The 27,970-nt window shown below is 42.9% G+C and overlaps 1 protein-coding gene across 1 annotated transcript in view; it reads left to right on the top strand.

The window, feature by feature from the left end:
* The first annotated feature begins 1,187 nt into the window (after nucleotides 1-1,187).
* The window catches only part of URB1 (URB1 ribosome biogenesis homolog), a 72,514-nt gene continuing 45,731 nt past the window's right edge, over nucleotides 1,188-27,970 (top strand). The window contains exons 1-15 of the mRNA XM_066619827.1: nucleotides 1,188-1,335; nucleotides 4,554-4,693; nucleotides 5,842-5,993; nucleotides 7,691-7,823; nucleotides 8,948-9,044; nucleotides 11,718-11,803; nucleotides 13,857-13,982; nucleotides 14,216-14,346; nucleotides 17,431-17,626; nucleotides 20,015-20,152; nucleotides 20,582-20,755; nucleotides 22,091-22,250; nucleotides 22,676-22,798; nucleotides 24,751-24,863; nucleotides 26,131-26,244. Of these exons, the coding sequence (XP_066475924.1) occupies nucleotides 1,188-1,335; nucleotides 4,554-4,693; nucleotides 5,842-5,993; nucleotides 7,691-7,823; nucleotides 8,948-9,044; nucleotides 11,718-11,803; nucleotides 13,857-13,982; nucleotides 14,216-14,346; nucleotides 17,431-17,626; nucleotides 20,015-20,152; nucleotides 20,582-20,755; nucleotides 22,091-22,250; nucleotides 22,676-22,798; nucleotides 24,751-24,863; nucleotides 26,131-26,244 (2,031 nt within the window). The remainder of the gene's footprint in view (nucleotides 1,336-4,553; nucleotides 4,694-5,841; nucleotides 5,994-7,690; nucleotides 7,824-8,947; nucleotides 9,045-11,717; nucleotides 11,804-13,856; nucleotides 13,983-14,215; nucleotides 14,347-17,430; nucleotides 17,627-20,014; nucleotides 20,153-20,581; nucleotides 20,756-22,090; nucleotides 22,251-22,675; nucleotides 22,799-24,750; nucleotides 24,864-26,130; nucleotides 26,245-27,970) is intronic.

The following is a 27,970-nucleotide window of genomic DNA, read 5'->3' as shown; positions in this document are numbered from 1 at the left end:
CTTATATTCTGTTGCTGCTGGTAATGCTGTGTACTGTTTTATAGTATTTGTTCTTATTGCTGCTTTTATTGCTACCGTTTTTACTGATGTTATGTTCTTTCTGCTTTTATATTTATGTATGCTTTTAATATTGCCTGCAGTTCCTTGATTAGTTGTTTTACAGATAGCTTCTATTACAGTTTTTATATTATATGTTACCCTGAGAGCCCACACCAGTGGGGGAAAGTGAGGATAAAAATATTATAAATAATACAATCCTATACATTTATTTGGAAGTAAGTTCCAATGAAAGTACAATGGGACTTACTATCAGATGTGAGCATATAGGATTGTAGTCTTACAATGCAAGCTTATGCATGTTTACTCAGAACTAAGGTCCTGTGCCCCCTTCTGTAATGCTGGGTCCCAGTAATTTCCAGCAGTTTCACTACACCCAATCTGTTGGCCCTGGTTCCAGGTAAGAGTGCATTGGATCACAATCTTAAAGCCCAATCCTACCCACACTTTCCTAGGAGTAAGTCCCAATGACACTAATGGGACTTACTACTTCTGAGTAGACATGCCTAGGCGTGGGCTGTCAGACTACAATCCTCTCCACACTTACCTGGAAGTAAGCCCCATTGACTCTAATGGGACTTACTTCTGAGTAGACATGCCTAGGGTTGGGCTGCCAGGCTACAATTGTACTTACACATACTTGGGAGTTAAGAGCCCAATCCTAGGCATGTCTACTCAGAAGTAAGTCCCCTTAGAGTCAATGGGGCTTACTCCCAGGAAAGTGTGGAAAGGACTGTGGCCTAAGGCTTCAATCTATCCACACTTTCCTGGGAGAAAGCCTCATTGGATACAATGGGAGTAACTTCTGAGTAGACATGTATAGGGTTGTGCTCTAAGCCTGAAAGTGTGCATAGGCTCGTAGCCTGACGGCCCAACTCTATGCCTGTCTACTCAGAAGTAAGCTCCACTAGAGTCAATGGGGCTTCCTCCCAGGAAAGTGTGGACAGGACCGTGGCCTCCAGGCGCTTCTGCTGGGCCGGGCGTCGGCGCCGCAGTCCAGCCCGGCGCTCACGCGGGGCTCCGCGGCTCCCCTCGGAACCCAGAGCGGCGGCGGCAGTTTCCGCAGGGGGAGCGGCGAGCGCACAGCTTCCGGGCGTGGAGGCAGCCCGGCCCACGTTGCTGGGACCGGCATGGGCGCCAAGCGCAAAGGCCCGGCTGCGGCCAAGCGGCAGGATCAGCCGCAGCCCAAGCGGGCCCGCGGCACGCAGGAAGCGACGGCGGAGCTCACCGGCGCCCAGTTCAAGGCCAGGCTCCGCGACCCCGGCGCCGCCGTGAAGGGTGAGAGCGCCAGCGAGCCAGCCGCACTCGGGATGCAGCTGCTGCGCCGCCTCCACGTGCCTGCCTCCCTTCCCTTCCCTTCCCGCTTGCTGACCCCGGCATCGTAGCCGCAGCCCATCTCATCCACACTTCCCTGTGAGGAGGCCCCACTGCCTCTAATGGGACTTCCTTCTGAGTGAACATGCATAGGAGTGGGCTGTCAGACTGCAGCCCTATCCACACTTACCTGGGAGTAAGCCCCATTGAATCTAATGGGACTTACTTTGAGTAGACATGCATAAAATTGGGCTGACTGCTCTTCTACCCCCTCTGCGGGCACTATACTGTTTGGCCCAACAATTTTGTTGCACATTGTCTGGGAACCCTGCTTTGAAACAGTTCGAGCACATGGCTTGTGTGTGTGTGTACCTGCTTTGCTGATTTGTGGCGCGTCATCTACTCTCCCCCCCCCACTTTATATTGCTCCTTACTTAAGGTACCCTGCAATGAACTTTACCCACTGGTTGTACTCAGTTCCAGAAGAGGCTCTTATTCCTCCATCAGAGCATACCTCCAAAGAGGATCTATGCTGCACCTATGTTTACGAATCCTTTTACAGATTGGGGTGGTCATTCTAGATTCGGACTGTTGTAATGTATTCGATAATAATTTTCAGTAGTGTTTCTCAACATTTATCCCCCCACTGTACCACTTCACATGGTCCACCTATTGGAAGTACCACCTGGAAGAAGTTATTGGTGATGACATTGTTGCCATGGGTTGGACACCAGATGCGATGTGCAAATACCAGTAAGAGGCGCAGGGTGGACAGGAGGCTTTTTAGAGTGTGGAAGAGCATGCTTTGGAACTCTGCCTGCTGAGCCGAGCCTCTTACCTCTATTCATTGTATTCATTGTTCTATTCATTGTTCTATTCCAGGGGTGCCCAAACCCCGGCCCTGGGGCCACATGCAGCCCTCGAGGCTTCTAAATGCGGCCCTCAGGGAGCCCCCAGTCTCCAATGAGCCTGTGGCCTTCCAGAGATTCGTTGGAGCCCGCACTGGCCCGACACAACTGCTCTCAGCGGGAAGGTGACTGTTTGACCTCTCGCGTGAGCTGTGGGATGAGGGCTCCCTCCACTGCTTGCTGTTTCATGTCTGTGATGCAGCAGAGGCAGCAAAGGAAAGGTCAGCCTTGCTTTGTGAAAGGCCTTTTATAGGCCTTGAGCTATTGCAAGACCTTCATTCATTCATATAAGTTCATCTTTAATATATTCATTTATGTAAACTTATGCAAATTTATTCAAATTTTAAATGTAAATTAATTCTTTTTTTCCCCCAGCCCCCGACACAGTGTCAGAGAGATGATGTGCCCTCCAGCCAAAAACTTTGGACACCCCTGTTCTATTCTGTTCATTGTTCTTGGTCTTGCTGCTGGGTGGCAGTGGTCCTTCGAGGACCACCAGACACCACCTCAAATATCACTGGTGATACCCATACCAGTGTTTGAGAAACACTGATTTACTTGTTCGTTTAGTTAATGCAAAGTATGAAGGGGAGTTATTGCTTATGCAGTGCAATAGAATCACATGGTTGGGGATGACCAAACAGTTATTAAGATTAGCCAGGACCCAAGGTAGGTAACTGACATGTTTGGGATGGATGCCCAATCCTAACCAACTGTCCAGCACCAATGCAGCCTCACAATAAAGGAACAAACATTCCCTTAACTTAAGTAGGTATCCATGACTGCTCTCCCACCACAGGATGCAGTGCAATCACATTGGCATGGCTTTATCAGTGCTGGCAAGTTGGATAGGATTGGGCCCTTATAGCCCAATCCTATGCATGTCTACTCAGAAGTAAGTCCCATCAGACTTACTCCCAAGAAAGTGTGGATAGGATTGGGCTGTGAGTTATTCCAGGTGTATTTGAACAATTCATTCAAATAGTGGTGGTGATGTTTGTATATACAGGATGTATACACGCAAGTCATGTGCCTGCGTTATTTCTAATACACTATCCACATATGCTTCCTTCTTTGTTGGTGTTGTGACGTTTGATTGTCCATCTGTGTTTGTGTTCTGTTCATGCTATACTTCTCAGAGGTTGTATAGTTATGGTGTTAATGAGAGCAGTGCAGGATTCAGTAGCCAAGTGTTGAACTTGAATACAGGCTCAAATCTCAGCTTAGCTTAAGACAAAGTGGGTGGCTTATAAAATGGGACTGTCACATCCATCACCTGGGTGGGGCCAAGGGGTGAAACTTCTGAGGAGCTAGTATAGGTGGCGGCTGACTTACCCCGACAAGTAAGGAGGCAAGGAGCCAGTAAAATTGGTCTACGAACATGGTTTATTCTAGTTATGGATTTCACACTCATCAGAATCTTGTTGCTTCACAAGACTCCGGGTATTAATCCTCAGCACAAGTAGTGCCTCAGTCTTTGTAAGCCAGAATATGCTGGGTTCCCTCCCCTTTGCAGCGTCTTCCGGCTGAGGGGTCCAGAACTGGAGGACTACTGCCCCCCCCCCCGAGAGATGTTGTCGGGCAGAGGTGTCAGACAGAGTAGCGGCTGAACTTCAGGGTCTCTGTACCCTGGTTCTGGTCTGTTGCCTTGGCTGGTGATGTGGCTGTTTGCTGCTGATGGCAAGCCTCGCTGGTCCAAGAAGCTGGTTGTCGTTTCCCTTGGGTTCCCCAGGCCTCCCTCGGGTTGTCAGGAGCCTGGCAGAAGACTCCCCAGAACATCCTTTGCATGCCCAGTTTCTGGGGTCTTCCTCTTTGGGGCCAGCTCTCCCCCAGGGATCACCCTGTCTAGGGGCCTTTCCAACCCTTTCAAAGTCAGATAAAAGTCTAGGGCAAGTACCTGGGTTGCTTCCCTTTGCCATCCTCCCAAAGCCAGAGCCCAGGAAGGAGTGACCTCTTCCCACGGTGACTGAGCTCCTTATGAACCTAGCAGCTGGCTCCACCCCTTCTGGCCATGTCACCCCTTGCCCTACTCCCCAGGTGACCCCTTGCATGGGGGATAGATCCTGGCCATACTTATTTGACTCCCTTGCTCTTAAGGAGACCCCTGCTCCCGAGGAGACCCAGGGTGCTTGGGCATAGAAATATTTATCAGTTACTGAATAAAACCTGTTTAATAAGGTAACTAGTTGGTTAGCCAACCATAGCTTAAATTGGTTTGCCAACCATCCAAAGGCATACTTTGGATAAATGTTTTTGTTTTTGTTTTAATTCCAGCTTTGGAAACTTTCATATCCATAGCTAAATTGCTGCCGTCAGAGGAACAATATGATGTTGTAGAGGGTTACATAAAAGTTTCAGTTGAGTGTGCAGAAATCTTGAAACTTCTGGATGGTGAAAGACGACCTGAAAATGAGGTAAATATTTTTGTTATTACTTTTGTCATTCTACAAAAAAAACTGCACTTTGTCAATTTATTTGGTTAATAAACATACTTTGCAATAAAAAAGCAGCGGTAGAGAACAAAAATTCACCTGGAACCTTGGGAATATTGAAATAGCATGTATTGATTAGTGTTGTCATAGCACTACTGGTCTAAAGCACTTGAAGGCCTTATTTTTTTTTCTCACAATGAGACTGTGAAATAGTTGGCTAATTTAATCCTATAGGATGTTTGTTACCCATAGGCCTCCTACAGTTTTTATCCACATTTTTGCCCAATTGTCTTTCGAGAGTATGCGTTTGTTGCATCTTTCCAGCTATGGATATGCTAGAAAGATGCAATTCATAAATTGTACCAATTTCACCTATGGCTGTCATTTATGATATGGTTGCTGCACTTTCTTGATCTGTGCATATTGTCTGTGTGTTGTTAGTGAAGAGCAATGCGCCCCCTTTCTGTACCTCTGCCATTTATGTGAATTTTTGAAAGGGGGGGGGGAGTGAGAGCCCAGTCCTGAGCTGCTTGGGTTGCAAGGCTGCGGCAGCACTGAAAATGGTTGCCACCGCATTGTGCATGCCCAAGGCAGCTGCGGACGGCACCTCAAGAGAAGGGAACTTATGTCCCCTTCCCCAGGATAAAGGGAGTGGGGCTACTCAGTTCACTGCCAATAAAAAGGTTGGCGGTGAGATAAAAGCCTCCATGTTGGGCAAGGAGCCCAACATGGAGGTTTTGGATCCAGTGGAGCAAAGCTCCCACTCAACTGAATATGACCAGAACTGTGCTCTGATTATGTCTGGAGGGTGTTCTGAGGGCCAGAGAGGTTGAATGAATGAGCCCATTCATTCATTTATTCACTCATGTAAGTTCCATCTCTAATTTATTTATTTAAATTTTATATTTAAATTGTTTTTCCGTTCTTCCACACCACGCCAGATATTTGATGCGGCCCTCTGGCCAAAAAGTTTGGAGACCCCTGATCTACGGTATATTTTTAAATTACAAGATTCCTTTCTTGTTGCAGTGTAATACTTTGACCAATGCTCCTCAAGTTCCTTTAGTAACATTCGCTGTTCATTCTATTTGTTTTTAAAAAAAGTATAATAAAATATTTTAATCTTGTAGGTATTGCTAATCTTTCAAGCTCTAGAAAATATTTTACTGCGAACAGCAAGTGATCTGTCCCATTTTCGTGTTGTGGGGATGAACATAGTAAAGAAGTTGATCAGTAGCTATATGAAATTAATTTATGCTGCTCTGTATTCTGAAAATCACAGGTAAGTTCACTGAGCACTAAGAGCACAACCTTGGTGTTGACTGGAATTAATATGAGTCAAATGAAGCAAAGTTTCCATCAGACTTGTTTGGTCCTGCAAACAGACATTGGAATGGTACACACTGTTTGCTGCCAATGTGTTCCCCCAAACACTCCCATTCCTTGTTAACCAGAACCCTGTTTATCTTGCATAGTTTGTTGCCCCTGGGAGTAGTGCTTATTTAGGCATTTGCTTTAACTGGCTATCAATAAGTAATAGTAATACTTTTTTTTTTAGTATGGGTAGCAAATTTTAGAAAAAGCTTAATAATAATTTATATAGTACTTTTAGAATGTTCAACATAATTCCATAGCAACAATCTTTACAATAACCCTGTCAGGTAGATTCTCATTATCCTATATCAGCTATTTTCAACCTTTTTCACCTCATAGCACACTGACAAGGTGCCAGAATTGCCAAGGCACATCATCAGTATTTTGACCATTGACAAGGCACACCATGTTCCTGGCAGAGGGCTCAAACCCACCATGCTCCTGGCAGAGGGCTCAAACCCCCCCCCCCAATAGCCCTACTAGTAAATGACCCTCCCCAAACTCCTGCAGCACACCTGCCGACCATCCATGGCACACCATGTGCCACAGCACAGTAGTTGAAAATGGCTGTCCTATATTATAGATAGATTGATATTAGGGAAGTTTATAGTTAAAGCAGGTAGGCTTGGGCTGCTCTTCACTAGCTCTTAAATTCCTTGTAAGTAAGATACCTCTGCTGTTAAGATTCTTTTTGATTGTTAAGCAGATTATGCACTTTGTAAATAAGTAGTCTGTGAAGACGCCAAGATGGCGGCCAGTAACTACTACGGGTTTGCCGCCATCGCCGGGCCCCCGTACAGCTGTTCTCATGGCTGAAACATGGTTCTTCTTATCCCCCTGGGGGCTGGGGATAAGAATAGGCCCTCAGTTTGGCTGTACTTGTCGTAAGAGGCGACTAAACAGCCACTGGGTAGATGGGACTCGATAGCCTGGGAAGGCAGCTCATCTGAGAGAAGGAAAACTCTGATCCCAAACTTCCACTGCCTTGTGTCTACATCCAGTTATGGAAAAGGCTTCAGGAGTCAACCTTGAGGCAAAATCCGGAGCCGGAGTCCCTGAGGCATTTCATGGCTGAACACAGTCATGTTCTGGCAACTCCTGCGACGCCACTGGAAACAACCGTATTGGCCTCTGCCTTTCCATTGGACCATTTCAGCGACATGGAGAGGGGGGATTTGCTGCATGGGTAACAGCCTATCCTCCATACCTACTTTACCCAGGCTTCGCGCACTGGAGAGGACACTCTGTTCCAGAACTACCATTCAGAGCGTGACACCATAGTCTTCCGAGACTGAAGGATGCCAACACACACAAATAAGTAGTCATTAGAATTCTATAAAGAAAGAGTCCAAATTTTCTTTCATTCTCCTTCTCTGCCCCCGGCTATACTTAGGTTTGCTTTTTAGTATCATTCTTTACTCATGCAACCCTCTCTACACAAAGGGGATGGATTGTGTGTTGAATGGTCAGTCGCTTATGTTTGGACTGATTATGGGATGTGCCTGCTGTAAGTTTTGTGTCAAAGATGTCAGTCCTCACTTCATTTTTTCTGTCGGTTTGTTTGCCTATGTATTAATAATGCCCTCATCTCTCCTATTTGTACAGAATGTCACGTTTGTGCCTCACATTACTATCGGCAATGGTGACTCAAGGACCAGATGCTGCAAGGGATATCTACAGTCACTTTGATTTCAACAATAAATTCTTGCCTAGTTTAGTAAAGAAGAGAGATTATAAGGTAAGAGGAAATAAGTCCCAGTAGTGGCGTAGCTAATGATCATGTAACCTGGTGCCAAGTTCAAAATGTTGCCCCGGAAGTGATGTCACAGCCAGAAGTGACATCACACCTGGGCTTTTTAAAAAGTGAAAATTGGGAGGAACCCACCTCCTCCCCCCAGCAGCTCACCACCCACTTTCTCTGCGGCCTACCCCCAGTCAGTGGCGTAGCTAAGGCATCTATCTACTACCTGGGGTCAAAGAAGATTTGTAGCCCCCCCCAGACAAAATCAAATTTAATTAAGTAAATAAATAAAAAGTGTGCCCCTGATTGGTTTGAGACACTGCTGGGATGAAGAAGGATTGTTATTCTCCCTTTGCTAAATATAAGAGGAGCACCACTTGAAAAAGTGCCTCTTTACCCAGTTAGCATGGGTTACTGTATCATGATACATGGAAATGAGAGCTGACTCATATCAACACCTTATTGGTTTCATGCTGTATCATGATAACATTGCAATAACATAATAACATGTTATTATGCATTGGCTCTCAGAATAATCAATCTCATAGGTTGGTTTTGAGTTAAGAAAATCCACTTTTTGTTCCATAAGGCAGTTGTGTTTTCTGGTTAATTGGCCTTAACTTTTGATATAATACAGATATTCCAATATAGTTTGTTTCATTGCATTCAGCATTAAATTACCTCTTCAATGATATATAACAAGATGGTATTATTCTATTGAGGACGGAGTAGCTCCTTATCTGGTTGTCATACCAATATATACCAAGATTTTCACAATTTTGGTCACTAGAGTCAAGTTCAGCTTGTAGCCCCCCTAAAGCTGGATATCCGGTGAAACTGCTGCCCTCTGCACCCCCACTATACCACTGAGTCCCAGTGAGTGCAAAGTGATGGTTTTCGCTGGTGTTCAGTGTAAAGCTGGTGTCCAAAACTGAGTGTTGACTACTAAGATATTGCCGAGTTGTGAATCTGGAGATCCAACTAACCTTTAATAATAATAGTTTCACGGGTTAATGTTAGGTGCTTTAAATTGTTTGTATTTAGTACTGCATTTTGCTATTATAATTAATTGGCATTCATGTTTAACTTATAAGCTGAGTGTGCTGTAATGTTTTGTTTAGGGCAAGCCTGATGTCCGTATGGCCTACATCCAATATGCTCTCTCCTTTTTAATTGCTGGTGACAACACGATTGTTGTACACACTCTGGAGTTAAAAGGTATTTTACAAATGTTGTGACTTGACATCCTAAATACTTTTCTATTAGCAAAGTGGATGCCCATCCAGGAGCCTGAATAGAAGGACAGATGGTATAATATTTCATAAAACATACCTTTGTGGAAAAATAGTAAGTGATCAGAATTGATATTTGTGCTTCTCAGCCAGCACTGGGCATGGGCTGCTTTTACACATTTCTGTCATCCCACTGGAGCAGATCTCCACAGCACAGCCCCAAAACTTTCAGATCTGGCCAATATTTCTCATCTACTCAATTTTGTATTCACGCTACTATCACTTCAAAGTTGAAGGGAGGCTTTGTTCTCTGTCTCCAAAGTAAACCTTGGGCATGGCTGGTCCCAGAGACAGTATTTACTTGGTGCATTGTTGCCGAATCCAGTTCTCTCTCTCCCCATTGGTTGTCCTGAGGAGAACAGTGGGGTGCCAGAAGGTAGGCAAAGTTCTGGAGGCAAGGCAATGCTTTCTGCCCTCTGCCCAGTCCAAGAATCTATAGCTCACCATGATTGGATTGGTCCATGGCTGCCTTCTTACCACTGTCTTCTCTTCTGCGATTGTGAGGAGGAAGTGACTTTCAGATAGCTCAGGAATAAAGGAAGAAGTTAGTTGCTGTAGCTCAGAAGAAAAGAATCCTCTGGAAGATACTGTCATCTTCCTAGTTCCTGGTGGAGATAGAGGTGGTGGTGGTGAGAAGGAAAATGGACAGAAAGCATGTGAGGAGGAGAAAGGAGAAAAAGAGAGCGCAATAAGGAAGGAGGTTGAAAGGGTAAAGAGGTGCTTTTCTACTGGGGTCCCTCTGTCTTATCCCCAATTCTTTCTTTTCCCCTTTCTAACTTAGATAAAACATGAGACTCTGGTCTTGCTTCTGCTTATTGTGTGAATATTTTACTGTTTGTTGGTCTTACTGCTGCCTTTACTAGGATTTAAAGACTCAATTTTTATCATTTTTTCACTGCTCTGTTTTTATATGTCCACTTCTGTTTTGAGGATGATTTTTATTTAAAATAAATATTTTAAAATAATTTTTATTATTATTTATGTATTAATAAATACATAAAACAAAACCATCAGTGCACATAAAGTCATAGTGTGAGAGCAATAAAAAGCAAATTAAAAAAAACTTTTAAGAAGTTTCAGAATATGTCTTATTGTTGGCTACCTTGGGTGCCCACATAAGTGGGGGAAAGTGGGATAATAATGTATTTAATAAATAAATGCATCCCTATTTGATATCATAACACGGTTCTTTCCCTTTCTTTTCTAACTACAGGGGTCCTTGGTATCTGTGGATCCCATATCCATGGTTTCAGTTAATTGCGGTCCCCGTGTCTCCCCCCTGCACACCCCCTTCATAGGTGAGGGGAGCCTCTGGGCTCAGAATGACTGTACGTAACAAAAAAAGCTACTTCCAGTTTTTTGTGAAAACAGGAAGTGATGTTTTTAATGCCTTGTGAGGCATAGGGAGGCCCGAGGAAACTGACATTAAAAAGTCACTTCTGGTTTTCACGAAAAACTGGAAGTAGCTTTTTTTTGCTACCGCAGTCGTTCTGAGCCTGGCATAGGCTGTGGGCTCAGAAGACGCTCCGGAGGTGAGGGAAGCAGAGCTCCCCTTGCCTCCAGGAAAGGCTTGCAGGGGTGTGTGTGTGGGGCATCACTAATTATCTGCAGTTTTAATTAACAGTAAGGGGGGTTCCAGATACCGGGGCATGCCTGTACTGTTCCGGTCATTAGTCTCCACTTATAAAAGTTGATGGAGCGTTACCTTTTGTCTCTGGCATTTTGATTAGATTCTAGGGCTGTACACACACAAGCACACACGTTCCAAGGAGCATCAGTAAATCTCAATGAATTTCTGAGTAGATAAGTGTATGGTTGTGCTGTTAAACTGTATTGATGTGCAAAGTTATACACATTTAAGTTCTATTGATTTCAGTGTCTGCCTACCAGTTAATTCTAGCTATGGCTCCCTGGTCAACAACTAAGTTTTAATGGGCATCATATTTTAGTTGAGCAAGGTCTGAAGAGCTGGCAGCATTGCTTCCTCTCTGTGATTCACTTTTGCAGAAGGTAAAGGGCTATTCTTTAACTCTTCACTGTGAACAGTAACAGAGGCTGTGGCATGGAGTTGCGTTTGCTCTCACTGTCTGTGTTTTGTCTCATGCAGGGGAGTCTACAATTGACATCCATAATGGAGGGAACATTGCCAAAGCCCCTGTGGCTGTTTACATAGTAGAAGGGGAGGGAGATGGGGATTGAAGAACCCTTTTCTTCTTTCTCAGTGACAACTTGAGTTATATAATGAGGAAGAGCTATTCATTTTGGGAAGACAAGGTTAAAGAGCCTTTTGCCTGTTTGCTGGCTCAAGAAAATAGTTGAGTGCGTAAGTGGAGCTCTTTGCCAGGTTGAGACCCTGAGCTACCAGTTATTTACCCCAATTGTAGGTACTATATTTCATAATAAAATAAGTTCTTAAGCTTAATTTTACTATGCTGTGGTATGTGTTCACTGCTTGTTGTGAAACTAGTCATTTTAGGTTCACTCAGTAATACAGCTCTTACATACCAGTGACAATACTTTAGGAAACTCATTTCATTTTTAAAATGCTTGTTGTCTTCAAATGGTGGTTGCAAGCCTTTACTTTTTTTTTTTTTTGTAGATTTCATTCCAGATATTTTTAGGACTGGGTTAAAGGAAGATAGAATTTCAACTATTAGCCTCCTGCTTTCCACATTGTCAACTAAGGTATATTCTTAAAACAGTTTTGCCCTTAATATCGTCTTTAAATGCTAAAAATAGTTTTGCTGTGGTTTTTGAAAGACTTTTTAGTTACAGGTTGCTGTAAAGTTTCCCTGCAGTTTAGGGCATGTCAGCATTTCTGTTACGGGCTTTTTGTTTGATTATTAAATTGTCAAAGAGCTGGAATTATGCTTCATGTAGTTTTAGACAACAAAACAAACAAATCAAAAACAAAGTTTCAAAGCAAGTTATGAAGCTTTAAATATGCTTACAAATATCCTTTGCATAATGTGGGTGATATAGAAATGATATCAGGATCAGTAGATTATGATGTCTCTGAGTGTAGAAATAAGTGAATGCTTGTGGCTTAACTTAAGACTTTCTGAAGCTTTTGACTTTTTTTAAAAAATGGGGCAATTTATTGCTATGCCACTGGAATCTCAATTTATAGCATCATGTAAGCATTGCATGGATGTGTTGCCATTGATATTAGCAGACCTACCAATGCACATATGTATTATTAGTATGCTAACATCAGTGTAGCACAACAGCACAATAGACATCAGAATCAGTGTAGCACAATAAAAGCAGATGTTGATTCTTATGAAAGCTATGAGCTATTTTTAATTTTGGAAGAATTTTGTTAATGAATGCCTTATTTTCCATGATTACAAGGGTTATGTTGGATTGCAGACAGACATATTTTTGTATTTTGCTTTCTGTGTTACGGTTTGTTCTCTGATTGTGTTTATTCTGCTGTTCTGTACTAAGTTTTGTCTTGAAGTGCCTAAACTACCTTCAAGTAAAGCTACGGGTTTCTGATCTGAGCATTGTACTTTATTGAACTGAATGATTTGGTTTTTGTGAGGGATGTGAAGACGTAACTGTTTTACTTTTTGTGAAATATTGTATGGGAGATGCACTAATGGCATAATGATGCCCTGTTATTGGAAGTCAAATTCTAGTGACTATGCTAGTCTCTTACAGTTGTGTCACTATATTTATGACCTTACTTTATGAAAAGTATGACCTTACTTTATGAAAATCTTTTCTTCAGATCCTTTATAAGTAGCCTTAAACAAATTAAATAATGGATTTGTTTTTTACTTTTGTTGACATTTTCAGTACACACATAAGCATTGGGATAGCTAGGGCTAGAACTTTTATTTAATTCATTTTTTTAAGCAACTGTAGTAATTTACAAGTGTTTATATGTGAAACTTAAATCAGTTTAAATGAAATGTTAATATACATGTGATGTTCTTTTCATAAATACAGGTGTGCCTTCATATCAGTGGGAGTTCCAATCTGGACCTCCCCCCCGCTCCCTACAGATACCACAAATCCGCAGATACCAGGGTCACACTTTAAAAACATTGAGAAAGTAAAGAAAAAAGCCAAAAATAGCTTTGCCTACTGCTGCACAGTGAAACCACTGCATTTTGAGAGCTCCAGGGAGTCTTCTCTGCTGCCTGCAGTTTCTTCTTGGTTGCATGGAGGCTCCTCCCTTTGCCCAAGGTCACCTCAGGATGTATCATGATGCCTCTGCATGACCAGGAGCCTCCGTGCAACGAGGAAGAAGCTGCAGGCAGCTCAGAAGACTGCCTGGAGACCTCAAAATGCAGTGGTTTTGCTGCGCAGTGGTAGGCAAAGCTATTTTTGTCTTTTTTCTTTACTTTCCTAATGTTTTGAAAGTGGTCCCTTGGTATCCGTGGAACTGTTGAAACTGAGGATTCTGGCTCCACGAATACGGGGGTAGGCCTGTACCTGATTTCTGGATGCCCTGTTTTAAAAGACATCTGGTTACTTTTTACTGGAGCCAGTTTAACTTGTAATTGAATAACCACATTTAGCTGGCTGAGTACATTCAGACTCTGTGGTCTCTATGTCCCTTGACCATGTGTTACCTGGTCCATCACATCCCTAGAGATGCGTTGGTTTGCCTTGACTGCTTTAGGAAGCCCTAAAGTAATTTCTGATCCCTCTTGTGTTAGATGCACACCATTTTTAAAAAATGTTTTACACTTGAAATTGGAGTTTTGTTTTGTACTGATTCTAGGTGGTTCACAACAAAAATATCACCAAGACCCAGAAAGTACGGTTTTTTACTGTAGAAGTATTGAACCATATTGCTTCACTCTACCGTTGGAATGGGATCACTGATGTCAGCACTGAAGATGTCAAGGTATAGCAGTTCTCTCTACTCTTTTTCTGTGATTCCAAACAGACTAAAACTGTGTTTTCCTCTGTTATTACTCAAAAAAAGCTGTCTGTATTGGCCTGAAATAGCAAGGCTCTTTTTAAGTTCTTATTTTACCTCCCTAGTAGATGGAATGTGCAGGATCTCACATGCTGATCCATATTACTAGTGTATGGAATACATAAACCTTAATTTTATGCTTTTTCTGTTCTGTACAGGATGCTGTGGATCCTGAAGAGGCAGGAAAAGTCATAGTAAGGGAACTGGTTCATAATTTTTTAATGGACCTTTGTTGTTCTCTGAAACATGGCATTAACTTTTATGATCCAAGTCTTGGCACATCTGGCAGGTAAAAGTGTTTCCTTTGCTTGAAATCTGATTTTTCTTTTTCTGACTTGGTTTATCACTAAATCATTTGATGCTGATTTGAAGCATTTTTATCAGTCTTGTCTTCTGTGAATGCTGGACTGTTGGGGCACCATCTGTGATTGTCCATAGTCCATCTCTCTCGCCATTCCAATCCTTTCTGCACTGAGTTTGTCAGTGGACAGTTTGACTGTCTTCCCATCTTCACTTTCCTGCCTTCATTCCCTTGGATTTCAGTCTAGAGCAGGGGTGTCCAAAGTTTTTGGCAGGAGGGCCATAACATCTCTCTGACACTGCTTAGGGGGCCGAGGAAAGAAAGAATTAATTTACATTTAAAATTTGAATAAATTTACTTAAGTTTACATAAATGAATATATTAAACATGAACTTATATGAATGAATGAAGGTCTTGCAATAGCTCAAGGCCTATAAAAGGCCTTGCACAAAGCAAGGCTGGCCTTTCCTTTGCTGCCACTACTGCATCACAGACATGAAACAGCAAGCAGTGGAGGAAGCCCTCATCCCACAGCTCACGCAAAGAGGTCAAACAGTTGCCTTCACACTGAGAGCAGTTGTGTCGGGCCAGTGCGGGCTGCAACAAATCTCTGGAAGGCCAGAATCTCATTGGAGACTGGGGGCTCCCTGACGGTCGCATTGAGAGGCCTCGAGGGCTTCATGTGGTCCCAGGGCCGGGGTTTGGGTACCCCTGGTCTAGAGCAGTGTGTTAGTGGTTTTTCTTGACTCCTTGCTTGTTCAGTGTCACTTTTTGTTTTTGAAAGTGTATGACAAGCTGTCCTGAATTGTATGGGGTGTGTGGTATGCATTTTTAACATAATAAACACCTGTGGTCTTCATATTAAGCCAAAGCTATTTTTGTGTGCTTTGCAAGTCTCCAGTAATCTCTACTTTGTTGTAACCATAGACTGAATTTACAAATTTTCCTCTATGCTACCTGTAGGTATCATATGATAGTCTGTTTTGTGAAGCTTCTGTGATGTTTTGTTCTTTGATAGATTTTTTTTAATGTATGCAGGCAGTGGGCCTGCATATGCTATGGGGAAGTCAGTTTAGCAGTCAAATCTTCTCAGCCGTATGTCGTCTGTGGTTGCAGAGAAAAGCTGCAAAAGAGGGTTCCAGAGAGGTGAAAATGCACGATTAACCCTAAATGTAGTGGTTGTACAATTGGAAACTTTATTGAAAGTCTTTGGTGTTGAGGGACTGTCTTTCTAAGCATGGCTAGTTTTAGCAGTACCTGAGTGGTCTGTTACCTCTGCTGGGTCAGATTCTCAGCAGAATTCATAAACATCAAGAACTGTCTCTTGCAACAGCAGTGAAATAGAAATACACATTATGTCAACTTTTGTTCAGTTAAACCAGGAGTGTCCAAACATTTTGGCAGGAGGCCACATCATCTCTCTGACACTGTGTTGGGGGCCAGGGAAAAAAATAATTAATTTACATTTAAAATTTGAATAAATTTAAATAATTGAATTTATTAGAGATGGCACTTATATGAATGAATGAAGGTCTTGCAGTAACTCAAGGCCTATAAAAGGCCTTGCACAAAGCAAGGCCAGCCTTTCCTTCTCTGCCACTGCTGCATCGCAGATGTGAAACAGCAAGTAGCGGAGGGAGTCTTTGTCCCACAGCTTAGGTGAGAGGTCGTCCTCATGCTGAGAACAGTTGTATCGGGCCAGCATGGGCCTCAGCAAGTTTCTGGAGGGCCAGAGGCTCATTGGAGGCTGGGGGCTCCCAGAGGGCCTGATTGGGAGCCCCCGAGGGCCGCAAGTGGCCCCTGGGCCGGGGTTTGGGCACCCCCGATCTAAACCCAGATTAAAATTCCATTACATTGCCAGTTTATGAACTTGACAGCAAATTTCAGGAATGATAACTTGTGTAGAAACCCACTTTGTGACATAATTGATTGGTGGGATGTCCTGCTGTTTCTATACAACAACTTGAATCACAATCAGAATAGTCATTTTGGGTTCTCTCTGTCAACAGCAAACTGAACAGTATTTATAATACTGGTCTGGATTCAAAGAACTGTACGGCTTAATTCCGTGGTGTTATGACTGTGAATACCAGTTGTTGAGGAGTCATAGGAGGTGAGGGCTTTTGCCTTTGTCTCCTGCTTATGGACTTTGCAGAGATCTCTGGTTGGCTGTTGTAGGAAGCAGGATGTTGGAGCAGATGGACCTTTAGGGCACAATCCTAACCTCTTATGTCGGTGCTTTCCAGCACTGGCATAGCGGTGCCAATGGGACTTGTGCTGCATCCTGCAGTTGGGTGTCACTCACGGAGATCTCCTCAAAGTAAGGGAATGTTTGTTCCCTTACCTCAGAGCTGCATTGCCCTATGTCAGTGCTGGAAAGCACTGGAAAGCACTGACATAAGGGGTTAGGATTGCACCCTTAGTCTGATCCCACAGGGCTTACCTTATAGCCATGTTATGTTTATTCAAGGGAGCTATGTTTGTTCATGTTTCTTGAATAGTAGTCTCTCATGTTGTATGGCAAGGCTCTTCTTGAAGCTTACAAAAACTTGAAAAGTATCTTGTGATACAGTTTTGGAGGGGAGTGTCTTTGTCTCAGTGGGGAAAAAGCCAGTCCCAGTGGGCTTGCCCAAGCCATTGAGGTAGCTTTTTGGCTACTGGTCACCATTAGCTATTTTTTAATAATTGTAAGCCAACAGGCATTACCATAACATTACCAAATGAGGCCACCGGCACCATGCAACCTTGAAGCAGCTGACAAGCTGAGCCGAGTTATTCCATCTGCTCTGAGCGTGGGAGGATGGAGGCCAGAATGTGAAACCAGGTCAGAAAGAAACATCTGAATGTTGTGGTTCTTGAAAGATAGAACCTTCTTTCAATTGTAAAAATCCCTACGGGGATTTAAATAGCCTGCCTATGTAAACCGCCCTGAATAAAGTCTTGAGTAAAGACCAAGAAAGGTGGTATATAAATACCTTTTTTATTATTATTATTATTATTATTATTATTATTATTATTATTATTATTATTATTATTATTAACAATGATTCTTTCAAAATTTCTCTTTATTAGAGGAGGGAATTTGGTGCTTTTGCGCTTTATCTTGAGTTTAAAGACTGCTGCAGAAGATGAGATGGTTGCTGATCTTGTGGTCAACATCTTCAAAGTATGTCCAGATTTACTGAACAGATACTTCAAAGAGTCCCAGTATTCTTTTGTTCCGAGGCTAAAATCAACTTGGCTGGACAATATCAAATTGCTGAGGAAGGTAAGGTTATGGGAAACATACTTCTGTATGGGAAAATGACCCTTTTCAACATTTCTGGGCTTTTATCTTTAATTACCTAGCAACCATCACCGGATCACCGGTCAGGATTAGTACTGCAATGTGTGAGGATAGGATGTGTAACCTTTTCCCATCATGCTGTGGTCCTGAGAAAAACTGCTCCCAACAATGCTATTGGCCCCAGGACAAAAGTTAACAATGGGTTAACATAGTTTATGGGTTATGGATTCGCATATCTTTGGAGATGCAATCATTGGATCCGCAGCATGGTGGTGAAGTGTTTTTTTTCAATCTCAAGATTTTGAAAACCTGTTTCAAAAAGCATTCAAGATACTCCAGATAGATAAGAGAGGGGCTTCCGATCAGTGTTCCCTCTAAGGCAGGGTATGGGCAAACTTTCAACTTTAGGGATCCTGGACCTTTAACAATTGTATAGAAGAGGAAATTTCAGCAGGTGCAGCTTACACAATTGTTTAAGGTCCAGGATCCCTAAAGTTGAAAGTTTGCCCACCCCTGCTCTAAGGTATGAGTCACCATGCTGTCCAGTCACAGTACTCCTGACAAACCTTCTATTCTTGCTGAACTCACAGGTGCATAAGAAGTATTTCCAATTCTTGTCTTGCCAGATCATAGTTCCCTAACCCCAGGCTTTTCAGAAGGTAATGAGTTCAGAATGGAATGCACCATTGTCCCCTACTGATATCTTAGAAACAGGGCCACCCTTTTTCTTTAATGGGGCAAAATCCCATCTGCTTTCCTTAACAGCAGGACAGCTTTGGAGTTTACTTGTCTCCACAGTGTGAGTCATTCCATTGTGCCAGGTTCTCAAGTCAACCAAGTAGAGTTTCCATCCAGAAGTTTTTGAAACCACCTCCATCAAGTTTGATCAGTCACTTGTGTCACCAGCAAATTGCAAGCTTCTTCTTCCTCTCCCTGTCAGGCAAACTGAACTCTCACCGTGCCATGGTTGATAGGTCTCCTATTTACTTTTCCATCTACAGCACTTATGGCCAAAGTACTTCAGAAGAGTAGGTTAGAGCAGGCTGAGATCATACTAATTGCAACGAGTTGGTTCAGCGGAGCATGGTATTCCAAGCTAGTGCAATGGTCTGTGGAACCTGCCTGGTGGACACATTCTTGCTGGTGCAGAAGAAAGCATATTGTTAATGTAAAACTGCAATCAAAACCATCCTGCCTTCAAAAGATGATCTAGAGCAGTGGTTCCCAAACTTTTTCAACTGGTGGCTCTCTTGACCTACAGGGCCATTGACCACAGCTTGTACATTGACTACAATCTTGTACATTGTATAAAGTGGAGGATTTTTTTGGGAGGACTCTGCTGCTCCCTGGTTGGTTTCTGTGGCTCCCTGGGGAACCATAGCTCACAGTTTGGGAACTAGTTGTCCAGAGTCTAGACCAGTGGTTCCCAACCTTTAGGAGCCCGTGGACCATTGAGGCAAGAATTGGAACTATTGTAGACCATATGCAACCCCCCCACCCCCTGCACACATGAAATACAATTTGTAATAATTAGAGGAAAATTTATTAGAGATTTATTATTTATAGAGAAGATTTGCCAGTTGCTGCTTTTGTTGCTACCTGCGGCTGCGGGCCATCCATTCTCCATCTTTTTTGGTGGTCCATAGGGGTGTGCTTGCTTGGCAAGATGCTGCAAGTGACTGAAGGTTGTTTTTTTTTCTGAGACTTTGTGGACCAATGCTCAGGGTCTCACAGACCATCTGTGGTTCACAGACTACAGGTTGAGAACCAGTGGTCTAGACAGAGAACTATGACCAAAACACCCTGAAAAGACAAGTAGCAACTCTAGCAATGTTTTTCTTGGTAGGACCTTACTGCTCCATCACCTGTACCTTACATTCCCTCTTCTGGGACCTCTAACCTGAAGCTACCACCAGTCTGAGGGTTACCTACTGAGGAGCTGAATAAAGTTTTCATGTCTTTCACCATACCACCGTTCTTAGATTATCCAGGAGAGCCCTATTCCTGGTGGAAATCACCTCCGCCTGCAGAATATGGGAGCTTGGTTCTCTCTTGAGCTGGTGTAATCTCTAAATCATTTTTAAGAGTAGGGTGGTCCTTCTGGTTCACTTTTAAGACTAAATATGACTTTTTGGGTCTTCCAATTTTTACTCCAATTTTAATTTCTATTTTAATGAATCTGGATGACATCTATTGTTCGCCTGTAAACTCCCAAATACCCCATGTTTTCTGTGAAATTGGACATTTAAGTGCTCTAATATATTACAATCTGTTAGAGAATAACTTCTTTGTGTAGATCTGGATGAGTTGGCTCCCAATTCCATGACTTTGTTAGTACTGTTTAAACATTTGTTTGTTTTTACATTTCAGATCTATGACAGTCAGCCGGATGTTTCCCATGCTTTCAAAACAACTGAGTTCATTCCACTACCTAGATTGCTTTCAATGGTAATGGTGACAACCATCCCAGCTGTGTGCAATAAAGCAATGTTCACCCAAGGTTTAAATGTAAGAGCCTTTTATTAACTTAATGAACTTTTCCTCCTTTTTCCCCTAAGTAAGCTTACTTGTATTGTGGTTTTTAAAACTTTTTTCCTATGGAGCAACTGATAGTTAAAGTAATTCATAGCATAAACAAAAAAGACACTAGTGCATGCTGAAGGAATTTAAGAACAGAATAAGAGCAGTGTTACCTACAGGTCTGAGCAGTGAATGGAAAATGGGTTTGGTTTCTGCCTCTCCCTCTGTGGTATTTGAAGGAATTTCTGGGTGTCCTGTCACTATCCGTTGGTTCTGCTGGACCACTCTGCTGCTCTTATGCCTATCTTCATATGTCATCTTTTTTGCTTAGGCTCTTATAAGTAAACTTAAGTGTATTGTCTGAACTTGGAATGTGAGGGGGGAACCACAGTAAAAGTTTTTTTCCTCTCGTTCTAGATACCCAGTAAAACAGTGAAGCATACAATCTTATCACTTATGTCCGCTATACTGAAAAGAGCACTGAAAAACATTGAGTATTGTCTGAATGAGAAGGAATGGGAGAAGTCAGAAATCTACACTCCATTTATGATGCAGGAATTTGTACAGCAATACAGGGAAGTGCTTAGCAAGGTACACAATAGTTTAATTCAATTATGTAGAACTTAAATTTTTGTAGTAGACAATATGTTGAGAACAGTTCTGTATCCAGAAATTAAGAACGTAAACTTCAGAACTTTACTGGATTAATATTATTGGCTGTATTAGCATAGCATCTGGAGTCACTCTTCCTTCAGAGCAAGCAACTTTAGATACTGCCCATGGTTTTTATAGTATTGTGTGAGGCAGTGTTGGGGAACTAGTTCTTTATTTTGTGAGATTACTTGAAAAATTTGAAGTGGAAAGATGGTGGATACCAATGTTTTTAAAAAGTGGAGAAATTTTTAAAAGACTGATGTTGGTTTTTTTAAGTCACGGTGCTTAGAGCAGTGGTTCCCAAACTCACCTGGCCCACAATGACCTTGTCAAGCTCTGGACCCAGAAGTGCCAATGATGTGCTGACGCGATAATGTTAGCAACACTTACTTCCGGGTCACTCCCCCCAAAAAAACTCAAAAATAGCAGGGAGGGTGGATGGGCCCTTCTGCAGCTTCACAGAGAGCCCAGCCTGCCACTCCAGACCTTTGCATGGTGCTCCAGCATGTTGCGTCACACTCACACTGCCAGGCGGCTCAGCCGATGCAGGTCCTGCGATTTCCCTTGAAATGTGTCACAATGCCCAGTTTGGCTTAGAGTATTAATTAACAGCCTAGTCCTAAGCATGTCTGCTTAGAAGTAAGTTTCATTGAATTTAGTGGGACCGACTCTCACTAAGGGCGCAATCCTAACCACTTATGTCAGTACTTTCCAGCACTGGCATAGCGATGCCAATGGGATGTGTGCTGCATCCTGCAGTTGGGTGTCACTCACGAAGGCCTCCTCAAAGTAAGGGAGTGTTTGTTCCCTTACCTCAGAGCTGCATTTTGTAGCAATTACCTTTGATTAGTTTGAGGCTCAGCCAGAAGCTGATTAGTGCTGGAAAGCACTGACATAAGGGGTTAGGATTGTGCCCTAAGTGTGTTACAGGAATATGGCATTAAAGTAGCACTTCTGCAGCAGAGACTTTTTAAAAAAATATTCCTTTGTAGTCCATATATTTGTACTAGTTAATGACTAATAACTTTGCATATTAATTTGTGTCCACTGTAATTTAAGAAGTAATTTAAGAACAGAATAAGAGCAGTGTTACCTAGAGGTCTGAGCAGTGAACAGAAAATGGGTTTGGTTTCTGCCTTGATGTTTCATCTTTTCACTTGTATTTCTACTTCATAAATAGACATATAGACAATTGCATAGATGGACATATGCACTTTGTTTGGTATTGCAGTACCATTAATGAGCTGATGAAGCTTTGTCTTAAAAATTTAGTTTTTACCAGATATGACTAACATAGTAGCAGTCTGGCAGTCTCTGCTGAAACGTGACAAGGAACAAGAGAAGGAGCAAGATGGACAAAAAGGAAAAAAGGAAGATGCCACTTCCCTTGTGGAAGGAATGACTGAGGTCAAAGAAATGAATGGAGATCATGGTAAGAAGATGTTGGTCATTTTATTCAAAATAATAAAGAAATATTTATTATAATTTTTATTTTGTTAGTTTAAGGACAGAATATTCATAGTCTCTAATCGATATAATTTTGAATCCATCTAAATATAAATGTAATCTGTTATGCTCCTAATCCCCAATTGGGACATCTTCATCTTGGCCCTGACTCCTGTGGTTTCGTACTTTGGGAAGCCGTGTCCTGATTGCATACCATAATGGAAGGTTTTTACCATTTGCATTGATTCCATTTTCTCAGAGGAAGAATCATGTTTTCATTGGTCCTGGCCACTATTTCACAGGACCTTGCTTTTTCTGCAAGCAGTAAACAAAGTATAATAATTTTGTAAAGTTGCATTTTTTTACTTTGCTTTTTAAAAGCCTATTACTAACTTTGCTATTTTTCTTTAGGCTCAGATGATGCAGAGACTACTCTTTTGAAAGCTGTCTTGCTGCATGTTATATGTCTTTATCAGCAAATTGTTCCTCACTTGGTGGCACAGAGCAACTTTGATTTTAGCAAACTAATCAAAGGTAATTTAAAGTGTACTTTTGGTGAGATGGTTAAGGTGCACATTGAAAATCATATGTATTTTAAAAAATGGTTCACTTGTCTAATGTAATAAGCAGTGTTTTCTTATTGTAGCATCTTAGAGCCCAATCCTATCCAACTTTCCAGCACTGATGTAGCAGCAATGCAGCCCCAAGGTAAGGAAACAAATGTTCTCTTACCTTGACGAGGCCTCCTTGGCTGCTCCTCCATTGCAGGATGCAGTGCACACCTTGATGGCACAGCTGCATTGGTGCTGGAAAGTTGGATAGAATTGGTCCCTTAGGCTGTAAGCAACCAGCTCTTGCCAAGTGACAACAGGATTCATATGCTGTTTGTTTTCTGTGCCAGTGTACACAAGACTGGTCTGCTTACATGGAAGCAAGCTAGCTGCCGACCACCAAGAGCTTCCAAGAAAGCAGGGATAGATTGTGCCCCAAAACAGGCACCCTCTAATCCTCCCCCCACACCTGTTCATGTTCACATTCAGACAAACAAATTATTGAAATAATTTCATCCTTCCCTTTCTCACTGATGAGAGCCATTCTCTCCTGGTTGGAACTGGGGGGAGGGAGAGACAACTAAGAGCAAATAGAGAAGGTGGGCAGGAATGGTGCTGTTGCCACATCCTTGCTGTCTCTGGCTGAACTGCTATCCTACACATGCTTTCCTGGGAGTAAGTCCCATTGAACACAATGGGACTTCTGAGTAGGCATACATAATATACTGTAAAAAGGGTAATATAAACAGATTGCGCCTCCTTCCATCAGGAGGATTAAAGCACTGTTGGCTTCCTCTTTCTTCTCTCTTCTACCCCAGATCCTAAGCAGGTAGAGCAAAAGATCAAGCAAAACCCATGCTCACTACTGGTCTCTCCTACTTGCACAAGCAAGGGGGAAAGATGCCTGCCCTTTAAAGCTGAGAACAAGGTGTGGAAGAGCCGTGGTGAAGAAGGGCTCCACCAGTGGCCAGTCTAGGATGCTCTCTCACCTACCAAATTCACAGATACCCAGAACCATATGGGTTTTACAACCACAGGTTCAAAAACCTGCTTGCAAAAATCTGAACTCCCACATTAGAAGGGTGACAGATGGCAAAGAGATTTATAGATATTCCATGGCATAGAACCCATGGGTAAGAAAATCCACGTGAATTTTGCATCCAAATGTGCACTTATTCAATGAAAAATGGCCATTACCATGTGGATGTCTACATGTGTGATTTGGGCCTCAGATTGCTGTGGGCAAGGTTTGTTGAAGTTTGCTGAAGATCTCTTATTGCAGCAGTCTTGAACTTTGTGCTATTATAGACTTATGGAGTTCAGTGGGTCTTAACATTGCCAGTGCAAAACAAACTCCAGCCTGACAAGTTCACATACCAGGGAATGAAAGGTGATTTTTATGCTTAACCCTGGCAGCACTGGCCTCTGGGATGGGGATACAGGGAGCCCAAGAACACTTCTGCAGGGCTTCCCAACATGAAGAATGGCTAAAAATAGTGATCATGACCTACTTCCGGTTTGTGATTGACCCAGAAGTGGGTCGTGATTGCTATTTTTAAGCATTCTGTGGCTTGGGGAGCCCTTCAAAGGCATCTGTGGGCTCCCCACATCCCCCAGGAGGCCGGCACTGGTTCCCCCCCCCCGGAATGTCTCACTGCAGTGGTGCAATTGCTGTGGAGGCGGTGCTGCTGCTGTTGCAGGGCCACTCCCCTTAAGAGAGGATACCCTGCTTTTGGTTCCCCTCTTGAGTCGTGACCCACCAGTTTGGGAACTGCTGTTCTAGTCCAATCTTAGCTGATGTTTGTGAACTTTTCTGAAACTCTCTGCTTTGTCAACTGTTGGCAGTATTCTGTTTCCATTTCTGGGCAATGCTACTTATCAAATGTCTATTACCGTTAAAAAGAAATCTGAAGTAAAATTATTTTCAAACCATAGGTATTGTTACTGAGGAAGGACTACGACAGGAGATTCCTCCTGTGCTCCAACATCACATTCTCAAGGTGGCTCTAGAGTTGCCTGCAAATAAGTTTTCCTGGTTCAAAGTACAGGTACGAGCCTATGTCTAACCCATATTTTAAGACTAGCCATCTAGCTGTGGGTATCATCTGCTTCATTTTTAAGACAGTCACGCACCTCTGAGTTTCAAACAGGTTCACTTTCCATAGACAGAGAATGTAATTCCTACCTCTAGGAGCGAAAACGTTGAGTATGCTCTAGGTGATGCTACATCTAAGTCTGTAGCTGTAAGTCAAGGATAATAAGTACATGTGATGTCTCTGGCCATTAAAATGGGATAAAGCAGCTCTGGAGAAAACTGTAAACCAGCAGTTTTAAGAACAGTAAGAAGAGTCCCACTGGGTCAGGCCATATGCTTGTCTAGTCCAGCTTCCTGTATCTCACAGTGGCCCACAAAATGCCTCAATAGGCACACAAAACAAAAAGACCTGCATCCTGGTGCCCTCCCTTGCATCTGGCATTCTGAGGTAGCCCACTTCTAAAATTATGTAATGTAATTTTATGTAATGTAACTAAAGTAATGAGGAGGTTGCTCATTACTCCTAAGTTTTGCTTATAGGAAAAATTCTTGGAAGGAAAGAATAGAGTGAGCCTCTTGCTGATTAGCTTCAGTCAGGGGTGATCTTGTCTTCTGAAAGTTGGCACTGAGATGAAAAATTGACTTTGGCCATCTGCCAAACTTAGGACAAATTCCTGTTGTGTCCACTGCTATTCCTTTTTCACAAAGATTCTCTTTTGCATATATATTAGGGAAATGTGTAATCAACAAAAGAATATAGACTGAAATTCATTGTTTCTTGGGAGGTAGGATAATTATTATTTGCCCCTGAGTGGGTTTGTGAAAACAGCACTCTTTATTATTTGGAAGTTAAAAGTTTTCTAAGACAAAAGATGACTGCTTTCCTACTGTGGAAGTTTTAAATAAAAGCAAGGGTATTGCAAAAATACTGAAAGCTGCTTTAAGCCCATTGGATAGAGTGGGATATAAATCAAAATAATAATTGAGAGTAGTACTGGGTGTCTGTTCAAAGTCAATAAGGGTCATGAAAAGATTTACATATTTATAATTCTGGATTCATTTTTCATCTCTGCCTTGGGGCAGAGATCTGTCCTGTCATTCTTTTGTAAAGCAACATATCTTTGAATTGTACTAAAATGATATAATTTAGAAAGCTGTTTTTCTCCTTTGAACACAGGCTTCTGTGCCTATTGGATTGGCAGTTACAAGATTTTGAAAGTGTTTGTAGAGCAGCCCCAAATGATTTTATCAAGTGTAACGGATAAGATGTTTTCTTTTAGGATGAAGCTGAGAAGGTCTGTGGTGAAAGGTCAGTATTTTATTTACTGATGAAAATGTTTGTAACAAGTAACCATCCACAACTCAAAGCATCAACAAAGAAACTGATTGTTAAGGTGAGCTTTTTTGTTATTTTAGTTTAAAATATTTTCTGTGCCTGCAGAAAAGCTGTTGGCAGATTGGCCTTAAGTGTTAGCAATATGAATGAAGGCTGTTTTCACACCTCCTTGTGTTATGAAGGATATTTCATTCACAGCCTGCTTGTTCCATTTCTAAGAAATGAGTCCAGCCAGTTTGATTCTTTCTTTGGTTGCTGCATTATCATGCATTTGATTGTACATAGTGCTGTGGTTTTCAAACTCCCAGGGAGTTTGAAAGCCAAAGTAAGTTCTTGCGGGGGCAGGGGGGGAGGCAGCAGTGACAGGGGGAAGGCAGCGGCGCAATCCCCAGGATTGCACTGCTCAGGGGGGCTGCAGGGGCTTGGGTACACTTATCAGAGTAGCTTCTGCTTCCGCTAAAGTGATTGCTCCACTTTCACTTTTGAAGCTTCGGGGAGCCCTGCGGACAGCCACACAGGACTCCTCGCACCCCGGGAGGCTGCAGGAGGCTCTGATAAGTGTACCCAATCCCCCTAAGCGGCCCAATCCTGGGGATCATGCCGCTGCCTCTTCCCTGCCTCCTGGCTGCTCCCGCCCCTTAAGGGGAAAAAGGTCAGGGCCCACAGGCTGGGGCATTGCGACGCCCCAGTCTGAAAAACCCTGACATAGTGGATACTGACATGCTGTTCTTGCTTGTGTAAATCGGAGGTGATCTTGTCAATGTTTTTACCAAACATATTTGATGTTTGGACTGATGATGCCTAACTGGAACTATGGCCCTTGTGACAGGATTAGGACCATTTGTTGGTAAGTTGGTCAGTTACCTGGATCTTGACTGTATATAGACAACAAAGTCTATTTAAGGGCTTGCTGGGCAACTTTGAGTAAAAGGGAGGTGGGGCAGGTTGGGTTCTGGCTGAACCACCCCTGCACACAGAGATTCTCATTAGCCAGGTTCTCCTCTAGATGCTCATTACTAGAGGGCAGTGGGGGCATTCAGTGCACTGTTAAGGATGAGTGAGGTGCCATGGAGAGCCCAGAGTTCCCAACAGCCTAGTGTCAGCACTGACCTCCAGTGTACTTGTTTTACCATTTCTGAAATAGTGAAAAGTAAATGACCTGCAGTTCCACATGTGGCTTTCCAAGTTCTGCTTTTCATCAAATGTAATGCAATCAGTTGGCAACCTTCAGTCTTGAAAGATTATGGTATCGCGCTCTGAATGGTGGTTCTGGAACAGCGTCTAGTGTGACTGAAAAGACCGATTTGGGAGTGACAATCCCTTCCACACTGGGAGCAAGTGCAGTCTGTCCCTGGTCTGTCTCCCTGGCTGTGGACCTTCCTTCTTTGCCTCTTTGCCTCAGTCTGTTGGCCATATGTCTCTTCAAACTGGAAGAGGCCATGCTGCACAGCATAAGAACATAAGAACAGCCCCACTGGATCAGGCCATAGGCCCATCTAGTCCAGCTTCCTGTATCTCACAGCGGCCCACCAAATGCCCCAGGGAGCACACCAGATAACAAGAGACCTCGTCCTGGTGCTCTCCCCTACATCTGGCATTCTGACTTAACCCATTCTTAAAATCAGGAGGTTGCGCATACAAATCATGGCTTGTACCCCATAATGGATTTTTCCTCCAGAAACTCGTCCAATCCCCTTTTAAAGGCGTCTAGGCTAGACGCCAGCACCACATCCTGTGGCAAGGAGTTCCACAGACTGACCACGCGCTGAGTAAAGAAATATTTT

Source organism: Tiliqua scincoides, chromosome 3 (assembly GCF_035046505.1).
Source record: "Tiliqua scincoides isolate rTilSci1 chromosome 3, rTilSci1.hap2, whole genome shotgun sequence".
Taxonomy (NCBI): domain Eukaryota; kingdom Metazoa; phylum Chordata; class Lepidosauria; order Squamata; family Scincidae; genus Tiliqua; species Tiliqua scincoides.
The sequence above is the reverse complement of the archived record's forward strand: the minus strand, read 5'-3'. Positions and strand labels throughout refer to the sequence as shown.